We start from the raw sequence: 20,527 nt of genomic DNA, 5'->3' as shown, positions 1-20,527 counted from the left end.
GTGGTTAGAAATGAGGCTTACGGCAATGAATGTCATGCAAGCCTCCCAGAACATCTCGGCGGTTCGGTAACCCAGGTCTTAGTTTCGATCAGACATTGAGGCTCAAAGTCGGCCCTTCTGTCCCCAAATTGGAAGCAGAAACCTGCTAGGAAATGCAGCTTGCTGACAATCGGAGGCTGATCAGGATGGGCATGGAAGCTGTCGCAGCCTAGGCTTCAGCCCAGTAGGTGCAAATGAGGAAGCTGAACCAGAAAGCTAACGCAGTTCAGTATCAATTTGTGCCACCAATACGCAGCTGCATATGCGTCTGGATTATATATTTTTTTAATTGTGTGTCGTCTTGGCATTTAGATTAAGGGCAGGTAAAATCGTCTTCGCTGAGGTGAAAGGATCTGTCTCAACTTTACATATTACAGCATCGTGGTGTGGCCTGCAGAGATGAGTGCGCCTTAGCACTGTTTTATCCTTGCACGAGGCCGCGCACCTGTCTATCTGAGCCTTGCGATTGTGATAGCCTAAAATCGTGTATTCTTACCTGCTCATAACTTACTGCTTTTCGGTCGCCGCCTCTCCCTCCTTTCCATTGCCTGCTACGAACCTGCCCCTGTCATTAACTATTTCTCCCTTCTTCCTGAAGCCCCTCAGCTCCCGAAGACATCCTTCAAGTATCAGATCGTCACCGGCAAGATTTGAAAGACCGTTAGGCCAGCGAGATTCCCTGATGTCGTATGGTTACGGCAACGCTGCCAGCGGGCCTAACGCCTTCCCCAACGGCAATACTCATTATGTCAACGGCTCTGGTCCCCCAAGGCCACCTATGACTGAGCCGAACGAGGCGACATCGTTTCTCGAGGCATCCGGCGAGCACGCGGAAATACTGAAGGTGTTGGATGAACTGCGAGACTTAGGCATAGGCCAAGGTCGTAGTGTCCATTCTCTTCCACAAATTATTGTCTGCGGGTCACAGTCATCGGGCAAAAGTTCCGTCCTCGAGGCCATCGCCGGAATCCCGTTCCCTAGGAAGAGTCAGCTGTGTACAAAATACAAGACGCGGGTGACAATCTTACGCAAATCGGAAGTGGGAGCGACCCTGAAAATAATTCCCGATTCCTCAAGACCCACGGCCGAGGCGGAGTTACTACGAAACTTTGTCAAGGAGCTCGAGAGCACAGACTGGCGACAATCCATGCCTCCGGCAATATCGGAAGCAGATAATATGATCTTCAGTGGAACCAGAGCAAACAAAACATGGACAAATGACACACTCTCGATCACGATCACCGATCCTCACAAACAGGATCTAGAATTACTGGACCTTCCTGGTCTCATCAAAGTCGATAAACACAATGAAGGAGCAATCGACATGGTGGAGCGGATGGTGACAGACGAAATGAAGAAACCCCACTCTATTGTCCTGGCGGTGGCGAGGGCCACAGATGATTTGGAGCACCACGAAATCCTACAAATGTGTAAAGATCTCAAGGTAGACAGCCGACGAACTTTGGGTGTTCTGACGATGCCTGACCTGGCAGACACCCGAGCAGATACATACGCGAGCATAGTCCAAGGTCAGGACAAGCAGTTCAAAGACTCATTCCCACTTGACTGGCATGTGCTGCTCAACGGCAGTGACAAGGATCTGGCAGACCCAATGTTCGATCGCGACAGGAAGGAACGCGAGTTCTTCATCGACCAGCGGCCCTGGAATCAGCTCAGACCGAAAGACAAAGGTATAGACGAGCTTCGGCGCCGGCTCAGCAGTCTTCTCTTCACCGTCGCGCAGAAAGAGCTTCCGAACCTCTTTCAGAGTATGAGGGAGAGGGAGAAGATCCTGAAGGAAGAGATGGATAATTTAGGCGGTGACCTTGACGAGAAGGATTTGAAGAGAGCATTTAAGAAGTCGTTGGACCGTCTCAAGCAAAAGGCGAAGGATCATGCGCGCGGGATATACGAAAGCGACATCCGTAATTATCCGGGTTCCCATCCTGTACATCTGCGGTCTCGGGTTGTTGAGCAGAGTGAAGTGTTTCGCGACAGGTTGCTCAAGATTGGCCACGAATGGGACCTCGAAGGACGTATCCCAACTATCGATCCCGATGCCGATCTGCAATCTGTCCATCGCCCTCCGACTACCAGAGATCGGCATGTAACAGTGAAGGTTGAAGATAAAGCGGTCCAGGAGTTCGGAGAGCTTCTCGATTCAATGCGCAGCCGGGGATTGCCAGGTTTCAACAATGAGGAGGTGGTAAACAAGGCGTTCTGGCTTTTGACGGAAAGGTGGAAAGGCATCGCTGAGGACCATATCAAAGAGGTTTTCCAGTGCTGCGAGAGTTATTTCGACACCATGACATCCATTTACTTCGCGAAACCTGAGACGACAACCTCACTAGGCGCCGTGGAAGGCTTCGGAAATTGCAAGGTTGTTGCACGTCGCTTCCGTCGGAAATATTTGACGCCCGCTCTAGAGGAGAAGAAACGAGAGGCCTTCCACGAACTCACGAAACTAGAAGAAGATCGATTAGATATCTGCCATAATTTCGACAGGGAGTTCCTAAGGAAATTTAGATTACAGCGCGAAAAAAGACATATGAAGCGTGCCATGGACTTGCTCCATAACAGCGGTGATTTGGACAAGAAGCCGGAAGTGGAACCAGCCGATATTGGAAAGCTTCTAAATCTCCACACACAGGAGGACTGGACGACTGAGACTGCAAAGGATCTACTGAGCGCGGTATGGACACATTACGAGGTAAGCATTCAACATCCAGAATAATAATCGATGAAGTGAGCAAATACTAACAAATAACAGATCGTCTGCCGCCAATTCGTCGCAAATGTAGTGATGCAGGTAGTCGAACGCCATTTAATGCGTGTGGTCGATCAGATCATTAACGATAATCTGGAACTGGACCAAATGAGAGAGCTAGTGAAAGCAGAGGAGGATGTGGAAAGAAAGAAAAAGGAGATTAGAGATGAACTTAAGATGTTAAGCAAGTCGATGGCTGCGCTAGAGTCCTTCTCGTAAACTATTGGTCTTCTGCTGGAGCATTCAGCTAGGAAATCATTTCGGCCTGCCGGAGTGGACAATGTCAGCAGATGACGAATGCATTGGGACGATATCGGTAGTCACAGGTAATCAGCGGATCAATTAATCGTAACTAGTGATCATAGCAAAGTACATGAGACGTTCTTGGAATGCCTCACTGAATCGACGAGCTGTTTTGTTGCGCGTCCTTCACGCGACGAGGAAGAGCAACAATAGAAAGTCTAGTTAGAGAGAGTGACGTTACCTAATTGGAAAGAGTGACTTTGCTTGAAGGTGGCGACGATGATTACAAAGTCTAGGCCGGTCAGAGAGTAGTGGGTACTAGGTGAGGAAAGGGTTAGCCAGATTCTTTTACTAATTAAACAAATCCGTAATAAATGGAATACTGCGTAGGAGGGGTTTTCCTTAGGCAGAAGTAGATACGCCCGCGTGGGCCCACTAGCGGGACCAAATTGGAGTTAATAGAATTTACTATTATTTGTCAGATCACTAACTAGGCGGAAAGCGGAATGAATATAAGAGGCTCTATGAGGAAGAAGCCATGGAGCTCAATCGCTCGAGAAAATATCTATAATATGGCCCGTGCATGGTCACGTGCATATGCACATCGCCGAGCTCACAGACACTTTATCTCAGTTGACTTAGACCCTCGGAGAGAAAATCCACCTCACCTGCAAACTCCTGAGCCAATTAGCGGCTGGCACCGCCATACCTCTATAATCCCTATAACTCCTGTAAACTCCTAAGCCAATTAGCAACCGGCGCCGTAGCCTAATATATGCTACGGACATTAGCGTTTACGCTAGCTTTAGTAGCCAATTATAAAGCGCCGAGGTAGATTCCTCTCTAAGGGTCTAAGAGATTATAGGCGCCTTTTATAAGGGCTGTACAGCCTTACTAGTAGAAGATAGTTATATTACCTTTAACGTTATATATCGCCCCTAATATAGCGCTACTTAGCTCGCTAATACCTCTATTTAAAAGCTTATCTTTTACTTTATATATTATATCTATAATAAAGCCTAATTATATATTACGGAGTAAGTGTAAGCGGCAATAATATATAGCGGAGTAGATACTATTAAGCTATGTACATAAACTGTGTAATAAAGTCAGGACATTATATAAGGAAAGAAGGTAAAAAAACGGGAAGAAAGGGTATATATTGTTAGCTTAGTTACTTAGTTAATATATACACGGAGCAGAATAGGATTTAGGTAGTAGCCCTAGTAGAACCTAGCAGAATATAGCAAAATATGGTAAATTGCCGTCCTGTGGTCGGTCTTTAGTTATTAAGTTAATAGAAATAGGTGGATGTATATAAGGTATTACGGGGGTGTCTTATAATAGTACCCCCCCCTTTAAACTTAAGCTTCTGCAAGATAGGGTTATAGTAGTTCTAAATAGAGTTTATAAAAGTCCTCTACGGCTTATATAAGTCCTATAGAGTTAATAGGCTCCTATAAGGGTTTAGTAAAGCCTCTCTATTTTATTAGGTATATATATTAGTATTTCCGCTTATTATACTTAATGTCGTTAATTCTTTTAATAAAGTACTCGTCCTTACTATCTACTTTAACTAGTAGGGGAGGGTCCCATATTTGCTTAGGCAGGGTATTTAATATAGGGGTAGTAGGGCGGAGGACTAACGTATAAAATACGGGGTGGATTTTAACCGTATTAGGGAGCCTTAATTAGTAGGTATAAGAGAAGACAACCTTTTTAACCTTATACAGGCCAGCGTTCTTCTAATTAAGTTTCTTAATAGGTTATTTTATATTTAGATTTCTTATATCTAGCTAGACGAAGTTACTAATCTAATAAGCCGGTACTAGGGTTTAGTTTTTATTTACTACGGCTTTATAAACAGATTAGGCCTATATTATCTTATTAATAAGGAACTATTATAGTTCCTCCATCTTCTCTATAAATTTGTTTACTTTTATAACTTATAACGCGTAATAAGCGAGGCAAAAAACACTACTAAAGGGTTTAAAACCCATTTATAGATACTAGTCGTAGTTGGCTAAAAATAGGGAGACCTTTATAGTTTCCAAGACGGAATTATTTATAGTAAACTTAGCGAACGCAAGCTAGTTAATCCAGTTAGTCTATAAATATGACGTATATATCTAAATATACTCTTCCATTATAGCATTTGTATATTCTATTTAGCCGTCTATTTCCGGGTAATATATAGTAAATAATAGTACTTTAATACAGAGTTAGGTAGTTAGTTTTTTCTAAAATATAAAGATAAACTAGCTGCCTTTATTAGAGATAATTGTTTTAGGGAGTCTATAGAGTTTCTATACGTAATCTAGGAATAGTTAGGCAACGGTAGGTGTTAATACATTAGGGTATACGATTAAGTATCTTATCTTAGATAGTTGGTCTATAACTACTATAATATTTATACAGCCTTTATTTATAAGGAGATTAATAATAAAATTAATTAAGATATCCTTCTATCTTTAGTCTAGAATAGGTAGTAGCTTAAAAAGGCTATTATATGTCTTATATAAAGCATTAGCTTATTAGTAGATATAGCAGTTAGAGACGTACCTTTATATTATATTATATATATTTAGCTAGTAGTACTCTTATTAGAGTAAACCTAAGGTCTTCCTTTAGCCTATGTGGCTAGCTACTAGTAGATTATATATATTGTCTGAACGAGTTCGAACAGGAATTTGTGGTCAAGTGCTAGGCCGCGCAGCATGGTAGAGTAGGCTTGGCTGAACTCCTGTTTAGGAATATCGGCCTTCTGACAGAGGTCCGTAAAGATGGTTAGTTTAAAGTCAAAGTTGTCGTTTTCACCGCTGTACTTAGATTCGTCGGTATAGAGCTTAGCTAGGTTAGCTAGTTCCTTGCCGTAGGTCTTCGCTTAGGTGCGTTGCAGATCTGTAACTTGCGGATCTGTGGCTTGCGGATATATGGCTTGCGGATATGTGGTTTGCGGATATGTGGCTTGCGGATCTGTGACTTAGGTAGGTTATAGATTTGTAGCTTTGTTAACGGAAGGGTTTTGGTCTATATTTTGGTTTACGGGGGTATTATGGTCCGTAACTTGGGTACTGGGTGTGCTTTAGCCCGTAAGATTAATTCCGAAATCGCTTAGGTTTGCAGAACGAATTTGGTTAAGTAGGTTAGGTATAAGGCTAGCGATGCCATTAAGTTTGGGAGAAGCAGAGAGATTATTAGTGGCTTTAACCTAGTCTAGGATTTTCTCTTTAGTCCATTCCGTTTGGTCCTCCTCCTATATTGTGTTGTATAAGGACCGTGTAATAGTAACTTGTTTATCTTTTTTAACCCATACACCTTGTGACGTAAAAGGGTTCGTAGGTTATGGATGGCAGTAGGGTTATAAGTCTTAAGAATAGCTTCCGTAAAGTCCGCAAAGTCTTCCTTATATTGCTCCTATAGGTCGTCGTTTAGAAGCTTATAGTGTCCGTATTTAAGGATTTTGAAATTAATATAGTCGTTGACGTCTTCCGTAGACGTAAGGTTGACTTCTTAGCTCCACTTCTTTTAACCTTTGCTAATTTGCTTACTTATATCTGCCATATTGTGTAGCGTTATATGTCTATATAAGCTGTGGCGGGTCGTAGTAGCTTATAGCGGGTGGAGGAGGTCTTATAACGGTCCGTAAAATCAATTAGCGGGTCCATAACAGTTCGAGGGGTCTTGTAGTGGTCCGTAAAGGCGATTAACGGGTCCGTGACGGTTCGTAGAAGGGTAGGGGGTTTCCGTAAGGTCTAAAGAGGTTTAGGGTTTAAGGGGGTTGAGGATAGGGGGTTCCATAAAGGTCTGTATTTGCGTCTATAACTTCCAGTAAACCGTACTAAGACTTAAATAAGTATACAGAGCTGGTGATAGTCCGTAATCCCCGACTTCCGACCTTCTAGCAGGTCGTACTAGGAGTCTAAATGGGTGGTTGCTGTTGAGTATCGCTCGGGGGAGGTATCGAGTGATTGCTGATTTGTGCGCGCTTACTGATTAGTGTTCGTACTAACTTAATAGCACGAGTGAGTCAGATCTAGGGGCACGAAATACGTATAGTATCGTATGCTCTTTTGGATGATGGTGACTTGTCCTTCTAATCGTATATAAAGAGGTAGAATTTAAGGGGTTTCCTGAGCTCGCTTAGCTCACGTGACTGCGACCACAAATTCCTGTTCGAACTCGTTCAGACATATATATTTAAGGAGCTTAAGCTTAAGTTTATTATGGTTAGGTATAACTAGGCGGCTTTAGTAGTATAAGCGGTTTCTATAAGCCTTATATTTACTTAGAGAAATCCTTTTAAAGCGTCTCTTAAATAAACTTATTATTTAGGTATTCGTTAACTATAATCTATTTAATTAATTAATTGGTTATTTTAAGGACGTATACTATAAGGTCTTTAGTAGGAGGGTTAAATAGTTTAAGATAAAGTAGGGTCTAATTTTAGTAAGAGCGTGCTTCCTTTAATACTAGCGCGTCTTATAAGCGTTAGATTAGGGCGTTAGGCTTCTAACCTTAAACGCCTAAATAGTACGTAATTAATAATTAAAAATAAGATAGATATTCTAACTAGCAAGCCTAATAATGACTTAGTTATTTTATGGTTGTAAAGTATTATAGGTTCTTATAGTTGCTAAGGACCTTAGTTAGAAATCCAGCGCCTTCTAGTTTAGGTCGCCATTATTTAAAATATCCAATAATAGCTAGCAATTCTTTATCGTAGATCTTATAGTTATATTTAGCTAGGCTTAGTTATTTTAAGAAGTACACTATAGAGTATAATACTTTATCCTTATTATATTAAAATAAAATACCTCTAGTAACATAGTTGGATAAATTAGCTTTTATAATACTTATTTAGTTTAGGTTAAAGTATTAGAGTATAGGTACGGTAGTAAATATAACCTTTAAATAAGCAAAGGCCTTCTTATATTCCTTATTAAAGATAAAAGCTTTATTCTTTTAGGTTAAAGCTATAAGGGGTAAAACTATGGCAGAGAAGTTATTAATAAACTATTAGTAGAAATTAGCAAATCCTATAAAGGCTCTTACGTCCTTAACATTCTTAGGTTCTTACCAGTTTATAATTACTTTAACTTTCTTTAGGTCTATTTATATGCCGTTTATAAAAATAAAAAACCTAAGATATAGGACTTCTATTTTATAGAATTTATATTTATTTATATCTAATTATAAACTAGCTCCTTATAAGGCTTATAAAATAAAATAAATATATTTCTAGTATTTGGTTAAGTTATTACTATATATTAGAATATTATTAATATAAGCAGTGCAGAAGATATCTAGGTAGGGATGTAGGGTATTATTTATATAATACTAAAATAAGCTTAGGGCGTTTATAAGGCTAAATAGTAGTACTAAGTACTTAAATAATCTATATTAGGTACGGAACGTAGTAAGTTATTTATCTCCCTTAGTAATACAGAGGCGGTTATTAACGACTTAGTCAATTAAGGCACGAGTACGGCAAAAGGGTCGCGCAAGCCTATATAATTAGATTGTCTATAAACGAGGATCTAAAGCTAAAGAAAGGAAAGGAGACGGAGGGTGGCGCCGCTTAACGTTATATATAATCCTCTGGTTATATAATAGTAATTATCTAAAACTATATAAAACTATCTGCGACTATCTATAACTATCCACTATAATTTACCAATATCTACTAATATCTATTAGCCACAATCTACTAGTTTCTAGTAGCGCTGTAACATTACCTTCCCCTTTAAAAAAGCCTACCCTTAGGCTTTATACGTCCGTATTATATCTATAGGGTATTCTTATCTTTATACTTAATAGGCAGCTTATTATCTTCGCTATTTTAGTACTTTATCTACTTATTAAGGTACTTTAGGGGTCTAGGTTTGTTAGGGTAACAACTATAAAACTTTTAAAGCTTATAGGGACTACTTATAAAGTTCTATATAGGGTACTAAGTAGGGTTTAGGTTATACCCTTTCTAACTAATATAATATTTTAACGTTCCCCTTATAAGCTTATAGGCCAGTATTTCTTTAATTTCCTATTTATTATTACTATTAACTTAAATTAGCAGGGGAGGTTTATTCTTTTATCTAGGTAATAGGTTATTTATAGCTTTTTATAGTTTATCCGGAGAGACAATAGGGTAAACTTTAATTAAATTTAGGAGCTTTACTTTATATAAGTTACTTATCTTCTTAAGAACCTTATATAGTCCTACTATTTAATAGTTTAGCTTATAGCTAGGTTATTCTGTCTTCTAGTTCTTTATTATAACCTAGACTATATCTCCCACGGTAAAGTTAGGCTCTCGCCTATACTTATTCGCCTACTATTATATTAACTCCTAGGCCTTTTCTAGATTTATACGGGCTACTATTTAGGCTTCTTCTAAGCGCTTAGTGTACTACCGTGCTTCCTTATAAAATAGTTTTTCGCATATAGTCTAGGGTTCTTTTAGTCTTTCCTAGTTAAAGCTTATATAAGGTAAGTAACCCATTTTTAGTTAAATAGGGGCAAATCCTATAGAGTTATAGGGTAGGGTCGCTTAGGCATAGTTTATTAAGGGTAGCAGTTTAGCCTAGTTATCTTAAAAGTAGTTAATAAAGGGCCAAAGTCTCTAATTTAAGTATTAATTTACAATTTTCGTCTAACTATTTATCTAGGGGTGATATGCTATAAAAAGCTTTAGCTTAATACCTAAGATCTAGGTAAACTTATTCTAGAAAGCTGATATAAATTGCGGCTTGTAATTAGATATAATAGTATTTAGTAATTTATAGATTTAGTAGACGTAGTAGATATATAGTTAGGCTGCTTTTTTCGTATTAATATTCTTATAACATAGGATTAAGAATAGGCGCTTACTAAAGCGGTTAACTAAAATTATAACTATATTGTATCCGTTACGGTCTATAGGTAGCTTATAAAAGTCTATAAAGATATACTACTAGGGGCGTTCTAGTATTAGGAGTAGTTTTAATAGTCCTAGGGTCTTATCTCGTGGGATTATAGATTTATAGCAGCTATTGTAGTTCCGTATATAACGGTTAATATCTATAACTATTCCGGGCCAGTAGTAGCGGTTACTAATAATCTTACAGGTCTTATTTTTTTTAGGGTAGGCCGTAAAGACCTAGGTATAAGCTTCGGTAATAAGCCAGGTCCGTAAGTTCTGTTCCTTAGCTACTACTAGCCGTTTCTAATACTTAAGTAGTCCGCTTTTAAGGGACTATAGGCTAGTAATATTCTTTACCTTTTTATGGTACTTCTATAGAGAGGGGGTTATTTAGTTAGCCTATAGTAGTTTATTAATAAGGTTAAGTTTAAAGGAGTTAATAGGATATATCTTAGCGCCTAAAGAGTCTATACTTAGTTCTGCCTATATTTAGTGGTTAAGGTATTTTAGTTATAGTAGCGTCTAGGTCTATAATAAGATCTTTACAGCCATCTAGTTATCTAGGTTTTATTTACGCCTTATAAGAGCGTCCGTACGGTTTATAGCGCCTAGTCTATATATAATTAAGAAGTTAAACTAAGATAGGATATCCGCCTAATATACCTGCTAGGCCGTAAGGGCCTTAGTTATTATAAAGTATTCTAGGGCTTTATAATCTAAAGCTACCTTAATCGGCTTAGGGGTCCCCTTTAGCTATATACGCTAGTGCTAAAAGCTAAAGATAATAGCTAGCATTTCTTTATTATAGATGTGGTAGTTTAGCTTAGCATCTATTATAGTTTTTAAATAGTATATAATAGGGTACTATTCTCCATCCAGTTACTTCTAAGAAAAAATACTAGCTATTACGCCGTTTAAGGTATTCGTTTTTAGCATTAAGGGCCATTCTAGGTTAAAATAGGCAAGTAGGGGAGCCGATACTAGCCGTTTTTTAAGCTTATTAAAGGCCTGCCTATATATAGCATTAAAGTAAAAGGGCTGGTCTTTTCTGGTGGGACGGTTAAGAGGCCGGGTAATCCTACTATAGTTTTTAATAAAATATTAGTAAAATTTATAAAAACTTAAAAATAATTATACCCCCTTTATGGTCCGTAGGGGTACCTACTAGTTAATTACGGCTATCTTCTCTAGGTCGGCTTTAATTCCGTCTATACTAATAATAAAATTTAGGTACTTTATACGCTTAATACTAAGCTCTAACTTTTTAATATTAACCTAGAGGCCAGTCTTATAGAGCTGTTATAGGACTTTATAAATATACTCCTTATATTCTAGCTTATTCTTAAAGTAGATTATAATATTATCTAAATAGGCCGTATAGAAGTTGTTAAGGTAGTTAAAGAGTACATTATTTATATATCGCTAGTATATAGCTAGTCCGTTAGTTAGTCTAAAAAGAAGTACCTTATATTTATATATTCTATAACGGGTTTAAAACATAATAAAATCCTTAGACCTAGGGTTTATTCTAATTTAGTAAAAGGCCTAGCGGATATTAAGCTTTGTAAAGACCTTAGCTCTACATATTTGGGCTAAAGTCTTATTAAGTAGGGGTAGCGGATAGCGGTCCTTACGGGTTATATTATTTAGCTTATAGTAGTTAATACAGAAGCGGAGTCCTTTATTTAGCTTTTTAATAAAGAGAATAGGTAAGGTAAAAGGGGCTTAGCTAGGCTTAATAAAGCCCTTATTTAGGTTATTAATAAGATACTATTTTATAGCCTATAATTTAGTAATAAACTGCTTACAAAGGGGGCTAAAGCTAAGGGTGTTTTCCTTGCCCTACTTAATCTTAATCTTATAGTTATATAGTCGGTAAGGTAAAAGTATATTAGACACTACTTTAAAGAATATGTCCTTAAATTTCTAGTGTTAATAGGGCAGCTTTTATTCTACTAGTTCCTTGTCTCAAGGCTTACTTTTTATCTACTAAGCTCGCCTTCCTTTTCATTAATTATTTAATTAATTTCGTATAAGCTAGTTGTAAAGGCAATGGTATTAGGCTAAACTAAGTTTTAGTAGAATCCTACGGCACTAATATAGTAGACGTTAACTAGTAGGAGGTCCGCTAGTTTCTTGCGGATATTTATTAGGTCGTATTTTATAGTATAGGGTTTATAGTCTTCCTTAGCTTACGTTCTATTTTCTATAAGTTATCTTTTCTATCTATTAGTTTAGTATAGCGTCTAATATTCCTAGCTTTCCTTTATAGCTATATAGGGCCTAAGTCCTCTATAGTTAACTTAGCTAGGTTATTACTAGCTTCCTAAGTCTCTAGTGCGGGTAGTGTAATATAGCTAGTTTAGGAGTAGTGTAGTATATAAATTTATTACGGGTTAAGCTGTATATCTTTCTTAAAGGCCTAATCCCTACGTATAGCATCTACTTAGTAAATAGTATTAATCTAGGGCCATATAAGGGTTTCTATTATAATACTAATTTCTTTTATAAAAAAAGGGGTTAGGGGTAGAGTTTTAGACTAGATAAGCCGCCTACTCTATATATTAAGCTATAAGCCTAAATAGGCTAGCTATTTTTTTTTAAGATTATATTATGGCTTCCTAGGTCCGTAATAAGGAAAGGGATATTATACTACCTTTATCTGTTAACACGGAGGTAAATCTATAAAATAGTCGTAATAGGTAGTCCTATTCGCCCATTATACCCATAAATAAGAATTAGTTTAGGTAATTCTTTAATAGGTATATTTAAAAAGTTAGCTAGCTTTATGGTATACTAAGTGTCTATTAAGGCAAAGGCATTTACTCTAGAGTTAGCTAAAGTAGAGGTTAAAACTTAATATCTATTACGGAATAAAGTATAAGAAATAATATAGCTTCTTCTACTAACTAGCCAACCTAGATTGATATGCGACATATTAATCCCTTTTAACCCTAAAAAGAAGTCTTCCTCTAAAGTTCCTCTTTTTCTAACTCTATACTATTTTCCTAAATTAATAGGACCTTGTCCACTTTTATATTTATTAGGTAATCCTTTATATAGTGGCCTTTTTAACCATAAGAGAAGCAAGCTCCTTAATTACTAAGGGCCTATATATAGGGGTTGCTATATATAGGCCGAGTATTCACTAGACCTATAGTAGAACTAGCTATATAGCTAGCTGCTAAATTAGCAGCGGGCTATATAGGTAGTGCTATAGGGGTTACTAATTATACTAGGGCATTATAGGCCGTTCTTAAATTGCTTATAGTCTAATTTAAAGGGGTTTTAGCTTTATACTATTTAGCGCATACCTTAATTTAATGGAGGCCTTAATTAATAGCCAAGCACTAATCCATAAGTTCCTTTAGCGTCTATATAGTAGTAAAAACTAGTAATACGGCTCGCTATAGGTCTAGGGTAAGCTTATTAAATAGGTCTAGTATTAGATCTTCCTAGGGAATTTAAGCCTAGCTAGCTAGGTATAGAAAGTGGATCTATAAGGCTAAGAAGGTCTTTGTTATTTTTATATTTAGGCTTTTATAATTATGTCGGGCGTTTTATACTTTAAAGGGGTCCTTATAAATAGAAGATAGGTAAATAATTATCTCTTCTCTAAAGAGGAAGGGATTTACTAAGTCCTATACGTATCGCGGACGTAGGTGCGTCTATATATCCCTACCAGTACGGCTAAAGACGTAGGCCATTTTAGCCTAAGTAGTAGGGAAGTGGTCCGCATTAACTTTAAGCTTATCCTATAATTAAAGCCTCTAATTATTAAATATAGGGTTGGTTCTGTCTGTAAGTAATAGGGGGGTTATAACCTTCGCGAACCGCGACGATACTAAGGCTATATATTAGGCTAGGGCCTTAAGGACTATAGTAAGACTAGGTATCTAATAACTCTTTGCTAGGTATAGAGGGTTCTCTAGCTTTAAGCAGCTCTTAAAGTCGTTTAATTTCGGTATTAGCTACTATAAGCTCTACCTAGGAGTTTAAGTTAGTTACTATTTTACCATTAAAGGTATTTAAGGGTCCTACAGCTGCTTTGCTGGCTATTATATTTCTTAGCATAGTAGTATAATTACTAGGGTAACTTTTAGTAGAATTCTGTAGGGGTTCTAGTCTATATATATTCTATAAATCTTATTATTCTTTTCTATTCTTTTAGTTTTATTTTATTCTTTAAGTTCTAGTAATAGTCTTTAGGTCTACTTCTATGTTCTATTCTTATTTATAGTTTATAAATATTTTTAAGTTCCTTTTTAGGAAGAAGAGTAGACGATCTTTAGATAATATTAGTGACTTAGTTAATTAAGGCACGAGTATAACAAAGGGTCGCGTAAGCCTATATAATTAGATTGTCTATAAATAAGGATCTAAAGCTAAAGAAAGGAAAGGAGATAGAGGGCGGCGCCGCTTAGCGTTATATATAATCCTCTAGTTACGTAATAGCAATTATCTAAAACTATATAAAACTGTCTGCGACTATCTACGACTATCCGCTATAATCTACTAATATCCACTAATATCTATTAGCTATAATCTACTAGTTTCCACTAGCGCCGTAATAGCGGTTAAATATAGAGATAATATTAAGCTTTATATAATAGCAAGCCTTATTTAGTTAGTTTAGCGTCTCTTATATTAATGGGATTAAATATTAGTTCTTAATAGTAACGGCATTAAGGACTTAGTAGTCTATATAGAAGCGTAGACCGCCGCTAGGTTTCTTAATAAAGATTACTAGTATAGCTACGGGCGAAGAGCTTACTTTAATAAATCCTTTACTTAGGTTCTTGTCTAGATACTTTTATAGCACTTAAAGTTTGTTTTAGGACATCCTGTATAAGGGTCTAAATCTAGGCTACTTTCCTTCTTTAAATACAATTTTATAGTTGTATAATTAGTATTCTAGTAGCTTATTAGGTTCTTTTTATAAAAATGCATCTAGGCGTTTATAATACTCTACTAGTACCTTTATAGTAGGGTTAGTATACCTTTTTAGTGCTAAGGCTTTCTTAATATCGGCTATTATAACAGCAAAGATTGTATACTTAGGTCTTTTGGTAAATTAAGCTAGTGGAGTAGCTCCAATTATGCGGATATTTAGGGTATTAAGCTTACTTAGGTTATCTATAGTTTCTTATATAGTTTCTTATTCGGCTTTAGGTTTAGTATTAAGTATAGAATTGGTGTTAGATTTAGGTTTAGGTCCCCCAAGTATCCTTTTTATAGTAGAATACTAGTTCTTTTAGTTCTTTTATATATTAAGCTTAAGCTTCTATTTAGTTTGGGGCAGTATAGTAGTTAGGATTAGTTTATATAGTTTAGTATAATTTCTAAGTCCCCAGTAGATATTAGCGGAAATCTTATACTAGTAGAATTTGGTGGAATTCTTAGGTTAGTAAAATTAAGTAGATTCCTTAAGTATGGGGTAGATAGTTATAGAAGTCTTATATTAGTAGATTTTAGTAGATTCTTTAAATTTTAGTTCTAGATTTAAGTAGTAAGTTATAAGGCACTTCTGCTTATAATAGGAGACGGTAAATAAAAGCTTAAGGTTACCCTAATTAATAGTTACCTTATATAGCTTTATCTAGGGTCATCTAAGGATTATTAGGTAACCTAGGGTAGTAATAAAAAGCCTAATTAGTTCTTTATAGTTTAGGTATTAAAATCTTAGGTATACTATATAGGTAATTTAGCCTAAGACCATACGTTTACTATTAAATCTAAATACGTTAATATGCCAGTTAAGGGGGGTTGGGATAAAACTATTATCTTATATAAAGATCTTATTAATAAATCCTATACTATTAGCCTATTAATTATTCTAATAAAGGCGGTAGTTAATGGTTATGCTACGGTTCTAAGAGTTAGAGTTTGTAATATCTAAAGCATTTAATAAAATCCTAAGGTAAAGTCGTCCTAAAGAGCGACTTAGCTCCAAGATCTTCCTTTCATAGGCGATTAGGGCGGGATTCTTATAGTATATTAGTTATAGCTTTATTCTTATAAATGGTGCTTACTATATATAGGGCTAAAGCTAGATAAAGAGGGCCGTAATTAATAGCTTAAGGTTAGGCGCGGCAAATGGTCGCTAATATTAGCTATTTATAGATTGTTTAGGGAATAAGTAAGGGGACGAGGTAGTATTTTAAGATATAGTCCTTACTTCCGCATTTAAAGTAAAGGCCTAGCTTAATACGTCATTCTTATTTAAAGGACCTTAGTAGGGCGTACTCTAGGATTTTAGTATTAATATTTATAGTATCTAGGTCCTTGTGGGTCTTAGGTAGCTAAGGGGCAAAGTATTAGAGTATATATTTTAGGATAAGGCGTAGTATATTATTATATAGGCCGTTAATAATATTAGTATAGGCAGTAAGAGTAACTAACAGCTTAACTCCTATAAGGGAAGCCTTTAGTTTAAAGTTTAAGGATTCTACTAAGCAATTAATTAAAGCCGGTTCGTTCTATCTAGTCTCTTTAGTATAGTAATAAAACTTAGTAAAGTATAATAGGAAGCTCTTAGAGCCTTATATTATCTTATATAGTTTTCTTTATACTATTATAATTTAGTTAGGGTTGCTATAAGATACTTCTAGTATAGTAACTAGTTCTTTTATAGTGCTTAGCTAAAACGGGTATATAGTTTCTGCGGTGTCTTCTATTAAACGGCTTATAGCGTAACGTAGTTAGCTATTAGGGGTGGGGTAGTAGTTAATATTACCGTTTAGCTTATTCTTAAGTTAGCTAAAGAAGGAGCGTAGTTTATTCCTTTTACTTAAATAAGCAAGAGGATTAGGGAGACGTTTAGTTAGCTTTTTTACTAAAACACTAGTTAGTAAATTTAGGGTTAAGGAGCTAGTCCTAAATACGTTTCTTCTATCTAGTACTTATAGGTTAACACTAGTAGAAATAGGTAGAGGCGATAGTATAGTAGATAGTAGGTTACGGCGGATCTCTTCAAATTTTTTTCTTAGGGATTTAATTATCTCTTAGTATTAAGCCTCTTATTAAGTAAAGGTGTCTATAAATGTTACGGCACTAGCAGAAAGCGGCAGTTATAGTAGACGTTATAGTAGATATAGGGCTTACGTAACTCTTACGTGACTAGGGATTGTATATAACTCCTCGCGTTGCTACTTATCCTTTTCTTTTCCTTAGCTTTAGATTCTTGTTTATAGACAATCCAATTATATAGGCTTGCGCGACCCTTTTGCCGTGCTTATATCTTAATTAACTAAGTCGCTAACATTATCTAAAGCTTAAACCACCCTTTCTTCCTAAGAAGAAACTTAAATATATCTATAGGACTATGAATAGGACAAGGATATAGAATAGGACCCTAAGGATATTACTAGAACCATAAGGACAGAACCTAAAGGAAAAGAATAAAACCCTAAGGAAAGGACTTATAAGATATATACAGACCAGAACCCCTAAAGAAATTACCTAGAATTACCTAATACCCCTACTACTATGCTATAAAACACAGCAGTAGGCAAAGCAGCTATAGGACCCTTAAATATCTTAGATAAAGAAACAATTAATGTTTTAACCCCCTAGGCGAAGCTTACGGCAGCTAATACTAAAATTAAATGACTGCGAGAGCTGCTTAAAGCTAGAGATACCCCTATATCTAATAATAAGTCATTATTAAATAACTAAAGACTTACTATAGTCCTTTGGGCCCTATTTTAGCGCCTTAGTAGATCTACCGAGGCCTATATAGCACTAAAGCGGTTAGTAAAGGTTGTAGATCCCCTATTACTTATAGATAAAACAAACCCGATATTTAATAACTAGAAGCTTTAATTACGGGATAAGCTTAAAGTTAATACTAACTACTTTTCTATCCCCTAAGCCAAGATAGTCTATATCTTTAGCCGTACTAGCAGAGATACCTAAACGCATTTACGCCCACAATATACTAAAGACTTAGCAGAACCCTTCCTCTCTAAAAAAGAAATAATTAACTACCTATCTTCTATTTATAAGGACTCTTTTAGGGTATAAAATGCCCGCCTTAGCTATAAAGGTCTAAATATAAAAACAACGGAGACCTTTTTAGCCTTTTAGACCCGCTTTTTACACCTAGCTAGGTAAGCCTAGATTCCCTAGGAAGACCTACTCCTAGACCTCTTTAATAAGCTTACCCTAGACTTATAGCGGGCTGTACTACTAGCTTTTACTACTATATAGACGTTAAAAGAACTTACGGACTACTGCCTAGCTATTAACTAAGGCCTCTATTGAATTAAGGCACGAGCTAAACAGATAAAGGCTAAGAATCCCTTAAATTAAGCTATAAGTAATATAAGAACGGCCTGTAATACCCTAGTACAACCTATAACGCTTACTACACTAGCCGCTAACCTAGTAACTAGCTATATAGCTAGCCCTACTGCGGGCTAAGCGTTTACTTAGCCTACCTATAGCGACCCCTATATATAATCCCTCAGCAATTAAGGGGCTTACTTTTTATATAGTTAAAAAGGCTACCCTATAAGGAACTGCCTAATAAAAACAAAAGCGGATAAGGTCCTGTTAATTTAGGAGGATAGTATAAAGTTAGAAAAAGAGGAACCTTAGAAAAAGACTCCTCTCTAGGGTTAAAAGGGATTAATATATTACACGTTAATCTAGGACAGCTAATTAGTGGAAAAAGTTGCACTATTCCTTGTACTTTATTTTGTAATAAATATTAAGTTTTAACTTCTACCTTAGCTAACTCTGGAGTAAATACCTTTACCCTAATAAACACCCAGTGTGCTGTAAAGCTGGCTGACTTCTTAATATACCTATGGAAGATCTACCTAAACTAATTCCTATTCGCGGGTATAACGGATAGGTAGGGCAACCTATTACGAGTATTTTGCGAATATACCTCCGCGTTAATGGGCGAAGGTAGTATAATATCCCCTTTCTTATAATGGACCTTAGAAGCTATAATATAATCTTAGGGAGAAAATGGCTAGCCTATTTAGGCTTATAGCTTGATGTATAAAGTAGACGGCTTATTTAGCCTAAAACCCTACCCCTAACCCCTTCTTTTATAAAAGAAATTAGCATTATAGTGGAAAACCTTATATAACCCTAGATTAATACTATCTATTAGGCTAATGCTATACGTAGAGACTAGGCCTTTAAGAAGGATATACAGCTTAACCTATAATGGATCCGTATACTACGCCGCCCCTAGACTTATATTACGCCACCCACACTAAAGACCTAGGAAGTTAATAGTAATCTACCTAAGTTCCCTACGGAGAACTTAGGCCCTACGCAGCTATAAAGGAAGGCTAGGAATATTAGACGATATACTACTATAAAAAAATAAACCAGAAGGATAACTTATAGAAAATGGAATGCGAGTTAAGGAAGACCATAAACCCTATACCGTAAAATACGGCCTAATAAATATCTGTAAAGAAACCTACGGACCTCCCACTAGTTAATATTTGCTATATTAGTGCTTATTACAGGATAGGGGCAGTAGCTACAAAGCGTATGTATTTGAGGAGTCTATAAGACGTTGCGCGATCGATCGTAAGGGTTGAGGGCGTAAGGAGGTGATATACCTACGCGTAGCTAATATAAGCTATACGCGAGGTATATGCGAGAGCACGGGGCTCTCCTATAGAGGCCCCTATGGTAGGGTTCTGTAACACTACCCCCCCTCTTATAAAGGCGGAGCTCCGGCAACGCTGTGGTTACTATATATATATAGAAGAGACACTTAAGGTATAGAAAAGAAGAAAGGGGGGTATTACTAAAGGCTTAAAACAACGTTATATAATAGGGCTTAGCATCTAAAAATCCGACCAATTAGATAACTTTAACCGCCGGTTAAAGTTCCTAGACATCTTAATAATATTCCGGTTATATAATTGTACTTTACTATAATCTAACGGCAATTTAACGGCAATTTACCCTTACGTAGTAATATATAACGGTTTAACTCTATAAGGGCTCCTATAGAGGATTAGGTATAAAGTCTCTACTTAGGCCCAGTTTCTATAGGTTCGCGTAGTAAAAGTCGCTAATTAGATCCTTTGCATTTTTAAAGTCTTCCTATAGTTGCCATTCTAGCTAATCTATATCGAATCCTGTGTATATAGCTTTATAGTAAAGCCGTTATCCTCTGCCTTTACTAAAGTATTTAGAGTTAATAATTTGTTTAACGGTCCACTCCTTATAGTTCTTGTCTTTGTTCTTATCTCGGATTAGTATTAGTAGGGGTTTAGATTATATCTATCCCGGTAAAGGGTTGGGCTAATAAAGGTGTAGTAGCTATAGGTGAAATACGGGCCATATCCCGCGGGTGGCTAGGGTAGGTGGGAGTTCTAGCTTATATACGGCTCCCCTATTAATAACTTGTTTAATTAGATAGGGGCTAAGGTTCTTATAATTAAGTGACTTTATAGGCCTCTATATAGAGATATTGCGTACATTTAGCTATACCTAGTTGCTAACACGCATCTCTGGTAGTGGCGTTCTATAATAGTTAGCGAAGTAGGCCTACTTTGCTTAAGCCCAGGCTATTTCTCCCTTGCAGTAGTTAAGTA

The 20,527-nt window shown here is 36.7% G+C and overlaps 4 protein-coding genes across 4 annotated transcripts; 2 read left to right on the top strand and 2 right to left on the bottom strand.

The window, feature by feature from the left end:
• Positions 1-817: 817 nt before the first annotated feature.
• K441DRAFT_565407 (uncharacterized protein) lies at positions 818-1,360 on the top strand (the record flags this gene model as incomplete). The annotated part of the gene is made up of 1 exon (XM_067643699.1): positions 818-1,360. A coding segment is annotated over one exon (543 nt), but the record flags the coding sequence as incomplete, so codon positions are not given.
• A 15-nt stretch (positions 1,361-1,375) lies between these two features.
• On the top strand, positions 1,376-3,025 carry K441DRAFT_565156 (uncharacterized protein; the record flags this gene model as incomplete). The annotated part of the gene is made up of 2 exons (XM_067643686.1): positions 1,376-2,749; positions 2,849-3,025. The coding sequence occupies 2 exons, from the start codon at positions 1,376-1,378 to the stop codon at positions 3,023-3,025; spliced, it is 1,551 nt and encodes a 516-aa protein (XP_067502991.1).
• Positions 3,026-8,068: 5,043 nt separating this feature from the next.
• Positions 8,069-11,369, bottom strand: K441DRAFT_565356 (uncharacterized protein; the record flags this gene model as incomplete). Its single annotated transcript, XM_067643695.1, has 4 exons — positions 8,069-8,124; positions 8,959-8,966; positions 11,116-11,225; positions 11,259-11,369. Coding segments are annotated over 4 exons (285 nt in total), but the record flags the coding sequence as incomplete, so codon positions are not given.
• Positions 11,370-11,495: 126 nt separating this feature from the next.
• K441DRAFT_565640 (uncharacterized protein) lies at positions 11,496-14,763 on the bottom strand (the record flags this gene model as incomplete). The annotated part of the gene is made up of 2 exons (XM_067643711.1): positions 11,496-11,629; positions 14,670-14,763. Coding segments are annotated over 2 exons (228 nt in total), but the record flags the coding sequence as incomplete, so codon positions are not given.
• Between the last annotated feature and the right edge of the window lie 5,764 nt (positions 14,764-20,527).

This window comes from Cenococcum geophilum (genome assembly GCF_001692895.1).
Source record: "Cenococcum geophilum 1.58 unplaced genomic scaffold K441scaffold_26, whole genome shotgun sequence".
Lineage (NCBI taxonomy): Eukaryota > Fungi > Ascomycota > Dothideomycetes > Gloniales > Gloniaceae > Cenococcum > Cenococcum geophilum.
Note: the sequence above shows the minus strand (reverse complement) of the source record. Positions and strands in the feature narration are given on the sequence as shown.